The sequence below is a fragment of the Mirounga leonina genome, unplaced genomic scaffold (assembly GCF_011800145.1).
Source record: "Mirounga leonina isolate KUSES-001 unplaced genomic scaffold, KU_Mleo_1.0 Mir_101799, whole genome shotgun sequence".
Classification (NCBI taxonomy): Eukaryota; Metazoa; Chordata; class Mammalia; order Carnivora; family Phocidae; genus Mirounga; species Mirounga leonina.
The window spans coordinates 750,232-764,073 of NW_023270210.1; the positions used below are offsets into that span (position 1 = coordinate 750,232).

The 13,842-nt window shown below is 41.2% G+C and overlaps 1 protein-coding gene across 3 annotated transcripts in view; it reads left to right on the forward strand.

Annotated features, from left to right (window-relative positions):
- Positions 1-13,842, forward strand: part of F8 (coagulation factor VIII) — a 136,860-nt gene that overhangs the window by 17,984 nt on the left and 105,034 nt on the right. For all 3 annotated transcript variants that reach the window (XM_035010634.1, XM_035010641.1, XM_035010651.1), the window contains exons 2-4: positions 1,679-1,800; positions 5,152-5,274; positions 7,348-7,560. In XM_035010634.1, coding sequence (XP_034866525.1) covers positions 1,679-1,800; positions 5,152-5,274; positions 7,348-7,560 — 458 coding nt within the window. The remainder of the gene's footprint in view (positions 1-1,678; positions 1,801-5,151; positions 5,275-7,347; positions 7,561-13,842) is intronic.

The window sequence follows — 13,842 nt, forward strand, 5'->3', positions numbered from 1 at the left end:
TGCCTGAGCTTCCTTTCCGCCCTCAGATTCTAGACCCTAACACCTGTCAGTAACCAGGCAGAGAATGCACTGGGTTACTGGCTCAGCAGTTCAAACTACCTGGGGCACTGAAATGCATTTGTGTTTCTTTTATAATGAGGCCCTCTTTTCTGTTCTTTCCCTTTTCTATCCTATTTACCAAAACAAACATTGCCATACAAACCATGATGTAAGGAGAACCCACCCACTAGGTTTTATGTACACACATCCCCATTTTGCTCTCAAGGACCAGCAGTTCTTTCCTTTGTGGTGTTACAACAAAGCAAGAGTTGGATTTTAGGGGCGCCTGGGTGGCTCAGTCGTTGGGCATCTCCCTTTGGCTCAGGTCATGATCCCAGGGTCCTGGGATCCAGCCCTGCATCGGGCTCCCTGCTCCACGGGAAGCCTGCTTCTCCCTCTCACACTCCCCTTGCTTGTGTTCCCTCTCTCGCTGTGTCTCTCTCTGTCATATAAATAAATAAAATCTTTAAAAAAAAAAAAAGAGTTGGATTTTAAGTGGAGAATGAAAGGGGGATCAGTTGAGCTAGCATGCAGTTGTGAAAAGTTCATCATGAGGGGTCATTTTTAATTATTACACAAATATATGAGATTGAAATATGATGTCAAATAAAAATATTTAGTTACCAAAACAGAAGAAACAACATCTGGGAAGTGGTAAGAGTTAGATATCCAGAAGTATAAGTCAGGAAGAGAGGCTCTCTATGGCATATAGAAAACTGCAGAACTACTCTATGCATGCAAAAATGAGTGACAATAGCTACCTTCAAGCACTTTGTATTTTCTACCAATTCACCTGCAGCCTTCTTCACATTGATCCTTTTGATTATTCAACCTAGACTGGGCCCCAGAACATGACAACCTAACTTGTGAGGTAGAGAGAGAGGAAAAGGTTGGGAACCAATCTTTACCTAAAAGAGTTTTAATAGCTGAGGCAATTGGAAGGTAATTTTCTCTGTGATATTCCTGGTATCCCTGAGAGGGGAAGTATAATTTTAGGTACATACTGACAAAATTTGAATACAAGTTAATTAGATTAAAGTTACAGTGTCTTTTAGAGATAAAATTGAAGGACCCTATAGTTATTGTTTTGGCAAAGGATGCAGTGTATGGGTACTCAAACTTTATTGAGACAGAAACAAACCATGATTTATGATTTTATGATTTATCATGTGGCACCTAATGTATCAGATGACTTTTGAAAACAGTGTTTTGGTTTGATAGATGTTAGGAATTGTCTTAGTCTGTTCAGGAAGCTATAACAAAATAGCACAGACTGGGTGGCTTGTACACAGCAGACACAGATTTCTGACAGTTGTGGAGCCTGGAAGTCCAAGGTCAAGTGCTGGCAGATTCCGTGTCTGGTTCACAGACGGCCATCTTCCCACTGTGCCACTGTATCATTGCATATGGTGGAAGAGGTGGGAGATCTCTCTGGGGTCTTGGGTCTCTTTTATAAGGTCGCTAATCCCATTGTCTGCACACAAACATTCAGTCTGCTTATAGCAGTGTTATATACAATTTCCAGTTTGCCTTGTTAACAGTAGAAGAGAGTGGGATGGAAGCTTTACTTCCAGCTTCTGGAAAAGTGGGTTCAAAGAAGGTCCACCAAAATGAATGACATTTTCCTTTCTTCACACAGGTTTTCTCCTAGGGTGCCAAGATCTTTGCCATTCAACACATCAGTCATGTACAAAAAGACTGTGTTCGTAGAGTTTACAGATGACCTTTTCAACATTGCCAAGCCCAGGCCACCATGGATGGGTAATATAAACAATATTGACTGTTTATTATGAAACTGAGTATCTGATGTCCTAGCAAGGATCCCCCAGTCTTGGAGCTGCAGTTGTAGAAGGCCAGGTTTCCCTTACTACCACCTGTTGGGGAAATACACTGACACAGAATATTCTGTCTCTTTGCTGGACTCTCCTCCTCTGCTTGTTCTCTAGATGTTAGAGTGCTCTGGGTCTTGGACTTGGGTTTGTTTTATCTTTTCTTTACCTTCGATCACTAGCTGATCTTATCCAGTCCCACAATTTTAAGATATCCCTATGCCAGTAACTCCCAGGTTTAGATCTTCAGTTCAGGCTGCTTGCATGATATGTCCACTTAGATGTCAAATAAGCATGTAACAGGATATCAAAATAAGACATCTCCTACCTTAGAATTATTGCTGAGAATTATAGGTGACAAGTACTCCCAAATTCTAAAGACAGATTGGGAGCACCCAGCTGGTAGAGCACATGGCTCTTGATCTTGTGGTTGTAAGTTCAAACCCTATGTTGGGTATAGAGATTATTTTTTTAAATTATAAAAGGTCAGTTTTACCCAGTTTGAAATCTTGGACTAAGAGAAAAGAAATAAATTTTATGAGACAGAAACAAACCATGGGAGACTCTTAACAATAGAGAACAAATAGAGGGTTGATGGAGGGAGGTGGGTGGGGATGGGCTAGATCGGTGATGGATATGAAGAAGGACACATGTTATGATAAGCACTGGATATTGTATGTAAGTGATGAATCATTGAATTCTCCTGAAACCAGTATATGTATGTATGTATGTGTATGTGTATATATATGTGTGTGTACACACATATAAAAATGAGTGACACACACACACACACACACACACACATATATATATATATATATATATATTTAGAGTGAGAGAGAATAAGGAAGAGGAGCAGAGAGAGAGGGAGAGAAAGAATCCCAAGCAGGCTCCACACCCAACACAGAGCATGATGCAGGGCTTAATCTCAAGACCCTGAAATCATGACCTGAACCGAAATCAAGACTCAAACATTTAACCAACTGAGCCACCCAGGCGCCCCTACTCCTGAAACCAATATTGCACTGTATGTTAACTACCTAGAATTTAAATTAAAATTTGATGGAAAAAAAAAAGAGATGTCAGCCCTCATATGTAGGACTTATTCAGGGACTTGTTCAGGTGGTGACCCAAAATTGGTTCTGCAACCCTCAGCCCATCTTGCACCTCAAGCCTAAATAAAAGAAGGCTAGGAACTTATGAAATAATTTAGGTTTGAGGATTTCTTTGTAAACCATTTTTGGTGATTTGTATGTTCCCCACCCCATAGTGGGAGGAAGGTTTCACCCTCATGTCAAGCTGTAGTGAGGAAGCTTTAGGAGAACCACTTAGAAGACTTGACATAAGACCTGTGGAACTCCTAAGACTCTGACTAGCTCCTGCTTTTTATCTGAAAAAACTTTCAAGGTCAGAGTCTTCAGGGAACTTCCCCTAAAAGTCTCTCTAATTGTACTGCCAGAAGCAGAAACTGAGAAGAGATATACAAGTGACAGCTGGAGAGGGCATGATTTGGAAGGAGAGAGTCTCCAAAGAACTCCTTTAAGTTCCCTAAGAAAGAGACAGAATTTTGGCATGCCCCACAACCAGGGGCTAGCAAAGCCACATTATCACTATTCTTTCCAAGAAAGATCTTGTCATCATGCCTCTTTTTACACCCCTGTCCTTTTCTCACTAGCTACAAGCTTAGAGGGTCAGGAGATAGTAAGGTGAGTGGGGGAAGCAGATTCAGAGAGGAAGATGAGAAAGCTGGAGGAGGGAGGGACCCTTACATTGCAGGAGACATCAGATGTTTGATATTAAGCTAGACTGCTAATATGTGATGGTTACTGGAAAACATTGGGGATTGTTCAGAGTGCAAGAGGGGAAACTCCACGTAACACAGGTGTTTTTTTTTAAGATTTTATTTATTTAATTGACACAGAGAGAGAGCACAAGCAGGGGGAGCAGGAGAGGGAGAAGCAGCTCCCTGCAGAACAGAACAGGGAGCCCAAAGCGGGACTCGATCCCAGGAACCTGGGATCATGACCTGAGCCAAAGGCAGACACTTAACTGACTGAGCCACCCAGGTGTCCCTCCACATAGCACAGTTAAAAACCATGAAAAATAAATCTCTTTGATGTTTTTGACCCATTGAATCCACTTCATTCAATAAATCATTTGTAGGCATCTTATACTTAATATGTCTATAAGTCAGAAGTCTTGATTTTCCTCTTAATTTTCTGCATCTTGGCCTGCCTACCACCCAGTTGCACAAACCCAAGCCACAGTAGTCATCCCTGGCTGCTCGTTTTTTTTTCCTATCTCTAACATGCAATCCATCAGCAAGTCTTGCTGACTATTCATCCAAAACAAGTCCCAAGTCTGCATACTTCTTGTAAATTCCAAATTCATCCAAACTCCTGTGGCCTACAAAGTCCTACATGTTATGTTCCCTGCCTGCCTTTATAACCTTATTTTCTCTTATTCCCCTGTTCATTCACATGTTACTCAACTATGTCAAGATTATTCCTGTCTCAGGACTTTTCCATTTGTTTTATCTGCTTTGAATGTTATTCTATTAGATATTTACAAATCTTGCTTCTTTTCAATTTAGTTAGATCTCTGCTCAAATGCCACCTCTTCAAAGATGCCCTTCCTAACCACTATATTTAAAAGATTCTGTCTCCTGCTTCATCATTTTCTAGCACACCACCATCTTTTATAGCATTTACAACAATCAGAATATGTCTTGTTGGGGCGCCTGGGCGGCTCTGTTGGTTAGGCGTCTGCCTTTGGCTCAGGTCATAATCCCAGATTCCCACGACTGAGTCCCATGTCGGGCTCCCCACTCAGCGGGGAGTCTGCTTCTCCCTCTGACCCTCCCCCATCTTGTGCTTTCTCTCTCATTCTCTCTCAAATAAATAAAAATATTTTTTAAAAAAAGAATATTTCTTGTTATTTCTTTATGTGCTTAATTACATTCTCCAGAATGCAGTTTCCATGATCTGTCTTCTTCACCACTGCATCTCCTGTGCCTAGGGCAGTTCCTAGACTATAGTAGGAACTCAACTATTAGTTGAATGAATGAATACATTGAATAAATTGCCAGAAATCTATCCTCAGAACAACCATGACACTAAGCTGGTGATAGCAGTTTATGCATTTATTCAGTCAGTTACTACTTTTTATTGATAATCACAGGGTCATGTTTTTCCACTGTGACTTTGGCCATCACTTTCATAATATCAGGTTTCCTGGAGTACCACTCTCAAAGTGACCTTTGGGTGGCATCGCATTCTTGCAGGTTTGCTGGGTCCTACCATCTGTGCTGAAGTTTATGACACAGTGGTCATTATACTTAAGAACATGGCTTCTCATCCTGTCAGTCTTCATGCTGTTGGTGTATCCTATTGGAAAGCTTCTGAAGGTGAGTCAAATGCCCTCCTATTCTCCTGTCATCTCAGGGATAAAAAGGAGTATTGAATACAAGGTCCTACAGCTAGTGAATGGTGTACTCAGGATTCGAACCTAGGCCAATTTCATGAAGTCAGGAACATTGTCATTTTCGTCTAAGCCCTGAAGTTTATTTTTTTTAAGATTTTATTTTTTTGAAAAAGAGAGTGAGCACACATGTGCGCACAAGCAGGGGGAGCAGCAGAGGGAGAGGGAGAAGCAGACTCCCCGCCAAGCAAGGAGCCTGATGCAGGACTTGCTCTCAGGACCCTGCGATCATGACCTGAGCTGAAGCCAGACACTTAACCAACTGAGCCACCCAGGTGCCCAATAAGCCCTGAAGTTTAATTTGGTTCCTATTCTCCCTTGAGGAGCCAGGCCACTGATCCTAACAATTCCACTTCGTCTGCCTTCCTATGCCCAGAAAACTTCCTAGGGAGGATCAAGGCTCATGGTATGGAAGTGAAATGGATTTCATCTTCTCTTTCCTTAGATTCTGACTGTCCAGACACTTTCTCTGCTTCTCCTCCCCCCAGTTTCTAAATATGGATGCCATCATGTGATAAGAGCCACCTACCAGAAGCACAAACCGACTTTGTTAAAACAAAAACCTATTTGGCCAGAGTCCCTACTTAACGTAGCTTCTCCTTAACCTTCACAATGCAGGAAGGGAGTGAAGGGGGTACCACAATTAACTATGATATTTTCCAGATAGACTATGGCATATATAGATCAAGAAGATTCAAGCAAATCATTAATAAACTATTAGAGCACATGCCCTATGTTGACTAATTTCTCATTCTGAAATTGGAAAGTCTTAATTTTTTGAGTTGTACTCAAATATCAGTCCATGATCACACACACACTCCTTCCCCAGGTGCCAACTCAGGGTTTTTAAAAATGTCTACCTGTACTTTGGCTGCTGAAAGTTTGTAGTAAAAGTACAGGCAGAGTAGGGATAAGGTATAAATAAAGAGCCTCCTGAATGCTTTGGGCTGCTCTGGAACTCCAGAGACCATTATAAATCCAGGAAGTTATAGTGAAGTTGCTAGAAAAATGTTTCAATAGAAGTATAAGGCATTATGTCAGTGCCTTTAAATAGTTTCTACTTCTGTCCACTGAAATGACCTAGAAGCAAAGATACTTCATTAACAATGAACACATATAGTGCTCAATTTAGAATCAAGGTATCAAACTAATCCAGGGGTTAATTTTAACATCACTAAGCATGAGACAGCCAGAAAATATCTGCCCCTGATGTGATCTGTTCCTCCAGAGAAGAACCAAGTTAAAAACATTTTTAAAAAGGGCCACCTGGGTTGCTCAGTTGGTTAAGTGTCAGACTCTAGATTTTGGCTCAGATCATGATCTTCAGGGTTGCGAGATCAAACCCCGTGTCAGGCTCCATGCTGGGTGTGGAGTCTGCTTAAGAGTCTCTTTCTCCCACTCCCTCTGCCCCTACCTTACCCCTCTCCCTCTAAAAAAACATTTTTTTTTTTATTTGAGAGAGAGAGAATGAGAGACAGAGAGCATGAGAGGGAGGAGGGTCAGAGGGAGAAGCAGACTCCCTGCCGAGCAGGGAGCCTGATGCGGGACTCGATCCCGGGACTCGAGGATCATGACCTGAGCCGAAGGCAGTCGCTTAACCAACTGAGCCACCCAGGCGCCCCTAAAAAAACATTTTTAAAAATCTCTGTATCTCATCTTTCCATGACCATTACTCATTAGAGAGTCTGGGACAAAGTACCTAACAAATGTACGTCTGTTGAGTTGAATTGATAATTGATAGATAAAAAGATGCAATGATGGAAGCAATACTATTGGTTAGAATCTGGAGGTCACAGTGAGAACCACTCAACCCCTCATGCTTGCATTAGTGGTCTACAACTTCTCTGAAATATATGAGGCTGTTTGATAGTCTTCCAAATTAAGTTGCAGAAAGTCTGTTTCTTTCTACTGATAGAATCTACTGATAACAATAAACTTGCTATGTTTCCTTGAGTGAACAATGGGTATGGAAAGGACAATTTTATCCCTTCTTGCTTAGGTGCTGCATATGAGGATCAGACCAGCCAAAAGGAGAAGGAAGATGATAAAGTCATTCCTGGTGAAAGCCATACTTATGTCTGGCAGGTCCTGAAAGAGAATGGTCCAATGGCCTCTGATCCACCATGTCTCACCTACTCGTATTTTTCTCATGTGGACCTGGTGAAAGACCTGAATTCAGGCCTCATTGGAGCCCTGCTGGTTTGCAAAGAAGGTAAGTGTGAGAAAGGGTAGGACTCAAATCAAATAAGCATGGAAGTATAAACATCTGGGTCAATTATTAAAGCATTTGTGTTCTTCCATTTAAAGGAGGTTCTTTTTCCTAGCAACATGCCCATGGAAAGAAAATACTACATTCAGTGGGCTATCTCAGTAGTGCCTTTTGTAAATTTTGTGTTAAGTTCCCTGAAAGCTTTCTGGAGATAAACACATCCAACTGTGTCATCTATATCTCAAAAGCATTTAAAAATTGGAGAAAAGCAGGGTGCCTAGGTGGCTTAGTCAGTTAAGTCCAACTGTTGATTTCAGCTCAGGTCTTAATCTCAGGGTCGTGAATTCGAGCCCCACATTGGGCTCTGCATTGGGCTCTGTGCTGGGCATGGAGCCTACTGTAAAAAAAAATAGGAGAAAAGCAAATATCTATAACTTGTTATTCTAAAAATTATCTTAAATTTAATTAAACCTGGGGCACCTGGGTGGCTCAGTCCTGATCCCATTGTCCTGGGATTGAGCCCCACATCGGGCTCCCTGCTCAGCAGGGGGCCTGCTTCTCCATCTCCCTCTGCTGTTCTTCCTGCTTGTGCTCACTCTCTCTCTATCAAATAAATAAATAAATAAAATCTTTAAAAATTTTAATTAAACCTGTTTTTTTTTAAAGATTTTATTTATTTATTTGAGAGAGAGAAACACAGCTAGAGAGGGAACACAAGCAGGGGGAGTGGGAGAGGGAGAGGGAGAAGCAGGCTTCCCGCGGAGCAGGGAGCCTGACATGGGGCTCGATCCTAGGACCCTGGGATCATGACCTGAGCCAAAGGCAGACGCTTAACAACTGAGCCACCCGGGCGCCCCTAATTAAACCTGTTTTTAATTTATAGTTTAATAGCATACACTAAATTAGGGAAGTAAACATTGCAGAATTTTCTTTAATTCTAAGTTTTTAATAGTGAAATCAGCTTCATGGGACGTTTTTTTCCTTTGACTATTACTGCATGTCCCCATAATTTAGTGGCTAAAAATGACAGTCATCATTTATCATTTTTCATGGTTTTTGTGGGTCTCTCATGGAATTTGGGAGTATGTTTACTTGGTGGTCTGTCTCAGGATTTCTTTTTTTTTTTTTATGTGCTCTAGCTATTTATTTATGAGAGTGCAAGGGTGTGTGTGCATGTGCAGGGACGGGCAGAGGGAGAGGGAGAGAGAGAATCCTCAAGCAGACTCCCTGCTGAGCACGGAGTCCAACTCGGGGCTTTATCCCATGACCCATGAGATCATGACCTGAGCTAAAATCAAGGTTCAGATGCTTAACCGACTGAGCCACCCAGGTGCCCCAAAATGCCCTAGCCCTTTAGCCTCCCCCCAAGGCTTTCTACTCCCTGCCTTGAAACCTTGCCTTTGGAAGAGGAAGAGAAAGGCAGGAAAAAGCACCAGATCTGAGGCACCTGGGGGGCTCAGTCGTTAAGCGTCTGCCTTCGTTCTGCTCAGGTCATGATCCCGGGGTCCTGGGATCGAGCCCCGCATCGGGCTCCCTGCTCTGTGGGAAGCCTGCTTCTCCCTCTCCCACTCCCCCTGCTTGTGTTCCCTCTCTCGCTGTGTCTCTCTCTTCCAGATAAATAAATAAAATCTTTAAAAAAAAAAAAAAAGCAGCAGCAGCAGATCCCTGGCCAGACTGGAGACCTTATATGAGCCACTCTACCTCTCAGAATGACAGCCGGATCTGCAGTCCTCTTGCAGCCCACTGTCTGATGAGGTTGTGGTCAAATAGTGCTGGAGCCAAGGTCATCCTGAATGAAACTTTATTCACATGTCTGGCACCTGGGCTTGGAAACTCAAATAGCTGGAGCTTTCCACGGGGTCTTTTCAGCATGGGAGCTACAGGGTAGCCAGAAGTTTTTTTCCTTTTAAATGGACTCTGTTTTTAGAATAGTTTAGGTTTACAGCAAAATTGAGCAGAAAGTACAGAGAATTCCCAAATACCACCTGTCTGCCACCCACACACAGCCTGCCCCACTATCAACATCCTGCACCAGAGTGGTATGCCTGTTACAATTGGTGAACCTACACTGACATATCATTATCAACCAAAGTCCATACTTTACATGAGGGTTCACTCTTGTTGGTTTGCAGTCTACAGGTTTGGACAAATGTAGAATGACATGTATCCACCATTATAGTATCATACAGAATAGTTTCACTGTTCTAAAAATCCTCTGTGTCCCCACCTATTCATCCTTTCCTGTCCCACCCCCTAGCAACCACTGATTTTTTAAATTGTCTCCATAGTTTTGCCTTTTCCAGAATGTGAAATAGTTGAAATTATACAGTATGTAGCCTTTTTATATTGGCTTCTTCCACTTAGTAATATGCATTTAGGTTTCCTCCATGTCTTCTCATGGCTTGATAGCTTTTTTCTTATTAGCACTGAATAATATTCTGTTGTCTGGATGGACCACAGTTTATTTATCTACTCACCAATGAAGGACATCTTGGTTGCTTCCAAGTTTTAACAGTTATGAATAAAGCTGCTATAAACATCCATGTGCAGGTTTGTATGCATACATAGTTTTCAACCCCTTTGGGTAAATGCCAAGGAGCACAGTTGCTGGATCCTATGGCAAGAGTATGCTTTCTTTTGTAAGAAACTGCCAACCTGTTTTCCAAGGTGGCTGTATCATTTTGTATTCCCAGCAGCAATGAATGAGACTTCCTGCTCTTCCTCATCCTCACCAGCTTTTGGTGTTGCCAGCATTTTGGAATTTGGCCAGTCTTATAAGTATGTAGTGGTATCAAATTGCTGTAATTTGCATTTCCTTGATAACATATGATGTGAAGCATGTTTTTATTTTTAAATTTTTATTTATTTATTTGAGAGAGAGAGAAAACACAAGCAGGGTGGAGGGGCAGAGGGAGAGGGAAAAGCAGACTGCCTGCTGAGCAGGGAGCCTAACATGGGGCTCAGTCTCAGGACCCCAAGTTCATGACCTGAGCCAAAGTCAGATGCTTAACTGACCGAGCCACCCAGGTGTCCCGTGAAGCATGTTTTTATATGCTTATTTGCCCTCTGTATATCTTCTTTGTTGAGGTGTCTGTTCAGGTCTTTTCCTCATTTTTAAATCAGATTGTTCTCTTATTGAGTTTTAAGAGTTCTTTGTGTATTTTGGATAACAGTCTATCAGATTATGTCTTTTGTAAATATTTTCTCTCAGTCTTTGGCTTGTCTTCTCTTTCTCCTTAGTAGCCAGATCCTTTATGTGGTGGCTCATGCAGTCTTTTATATGGTCCCTTTTTTAACCTGGCCTCAAGTTACACAGCATCCCTTCTGCCTCACTGTGTGGCCAGCGCATAAAGGGGGAGGGGAATTAGACTCCACCTTTTGATGGGAGAATAAGCAAAGAATTTGTGAACATGAACCACCATTTCTGGATGATGATGATGATTATGATTCCAAGAGAACAAGAGGGGAGGGAATAGAAGACGACCAGAAGAATTTGTACTAGTTTCATTTGGAAGTATTATCTCTTATATATAATAAGTTCTGTTTCATAGTCATAATTTATGAAAAAGTGCTACAACCACAGTGTGTTATTTGTGAGATACATAGTTTAATAAAACAATAAAATCCTCGGGGCACCTGGGTGTCTCAGTTAGTTAAGCATCCAACTCTTGATCTCAGCTCGGGTCTTGATCTCAGGGGCGTGAGTTCAAGCTCCATGTTGGGCTCTGCACTGGATGTGGAGCCTACTTAAAAAATAATAATAAATAAATAAATAAAATAATCATCAAAACATGTTTACCTATAAAATATAAATAAATAAATTTAAAATTAAAAGGATTATTTGGCAGAAAATTGACTTAAAAAGTCAACACAGAGGCACCTGGCTGGCTCAGTCAGTGGAGCATGCAACTCTTGGTCTCGGGGTTCTAAGTTTGAGCCCCACATTGGGTATAGAGATTACTTAAAAGTCAAATCTTTATTAAAAAATTAAATTTAAATTAAATTTAAATTAATTTTAAAAAAAGTCAACAGAGGTTCTAAATACCTTTATACCTTTATCTCCCATTCACTCAACTATAGAACCTTGACAAAATGCATAGCCAGCCATTTGAGAATCCTAAAAATCAAATAGAACAAACAGGTCAGGAAAAGGCATCAGAATTTAAAGTACCACCAAACTGGTGGAGAATTTCTCTTTTTATTCCCCTTCAGAATTCCTCAAATGGGCAAAGGATGTGAATAGATATTTATGGGGAGGGAAAGATATAGATATGGTTAACAAGTATGTCAAAAGGTGCTCAACATCACTAATCATCAGGAAAAGGCAAATCAAAACCACAAAGAGAGATCACCTCACACCTGTCAGAATGGCTAAAAGCAACAACACAGGAAACAACAGGTGTGGTGAGGATGCGGAGAAAGGGGAACCTCTTACACTATTGGTGGGAATGCAAACTGGTGCAGCCACTCTGGAAAACAGTATGGAGGGTCCTCAAAAAGTGAAACATAGAACTACCCTATGACCCAGCAATTGCACTACTACGTATTTACCCCAAAGAATACAAAAATACAGATTCGAAGGGATATATGCACCCCAGTGTCTATAGCAGCATTATCTGTTATAGCCAAATTATGAAAAGATCTCCATCCATTCATCAAATCAACTGATGGATGGATAAAAAAGATGTGGGGTGTGTGTGTGTAGGAATGTTATTATATAGTGGACTATTACTCAGCCATAAAAAAGAATGAAATCTTGCCATTTACAATGACAGGGATGGAGCTAGAGAGTATAATGGTAAGCGAAATAAGTCAGAGAAAGACAAATACCATATGATTTCACTTGTGAAATTTAAGAAACAAAACATATGAGCAAATGGGGAAAAAAGGAAACAGAGAGGCAAACCAAGAAACAGGCTTAACTACAGAACAAACTGATGGTTACCAGAGAGGAGGTGGGGGGGGATGAGTTGCATACGTGATGGGGATTAAGGAGGACACTTGTGGTGAGCACTGGGTGCTGTATGGAGGTGTTGAATCACTATATTGTACACCTGAAACTAGTATTACACTGTATGTTAACTAACTGGAATTTAAATAAATCTTTAAAAAATTAGTATTCTATATACTTTCAATGAATAAATGGAAACCAAAATGTAAGAAAGAATGTTAACAATAGCTCCAAAAATGGAAAGTTTAGGTATAAATCTAACAAAACATGTACACTGTCTGTATGGTGAAAACTACAAAGTGAAAGAAGTCAGAGAGACATACTGTTTGTGTACTGTAAGATTCAGCATAGTAAAGATCTCCGTTCTCCCCAGTCTGTAGATTCTCAGCAAGATTTTTTTGTGGTCACAGACAAGCTGATTCTGAAATTTATATGAAAAAGCAAAAGTACTAGATTAGCGGGGCGCCAGGGTGGCTCAGTCGTTAAGCATCTGCCTTCGGCTGAGGTCATGATCCCAGGGTCCTGGGATCAAGCCCCGCATCGGGCTCCCTGCTCGGCGGGAAGCCTGCTTCTCCCTCTCCCACTCCCCCTGCTTGTGTTCCCTCTCTCACTGTCTCTCTCTGTCAAATAAATAAATAAAATATTTTAAAAATTACTAGATTAGCTAAAATGATTTTGCAAAAGAATAAATTTCGAGTAATAATCCTACTCAATTTTGCAATTTACTATAAAGCTGTTGTAATCATAACATGTGTTAGTTAACAGAATAGACCTGTAGATCAATGAAATAGAATAAAAGTCCAGAAATAGATCCACACAAGTGAGCCCAGTTGATCTGGTGCAAAAACAAGTCAAAGGAAGCGTCTTTTCAACAAATGGTGTTGGAACAATTGGACATCTATATGCAATGATCCTTAGACCTTACTAGTTATACAAAGAGTAACTCAAAATGAATTGTAGCTCTAAATGTAATATGTACAACCATAACACTTGTCTTCATGACCTATGAACACCTCCTTCATGACCTGGGGTTAAGAGAAGGGTTCTGAGAAAACATCACAAACACAGTCCATAAAAGAAAAAATTGATAAATGTGACTTCATCGACATTAATAATTTTTGCTTTTGTAATAAAAAAACTTTTTTTTTAAAGATTTTTTAAATTTATTTTTTGACAGAGACAGCGAGAGAGGGAACACAAGCAGGGGGAGTGGGAGAGGGAGAAGCAGGCTTCCCGCGGAGCAGGGAGCCCGATGTGGGGCTCGATCCCAGGCCCCTGGGATCATGACCTGAGCCGAAGGCAGACGCTTAACGACTGAGCCACCCAGGCGCCCC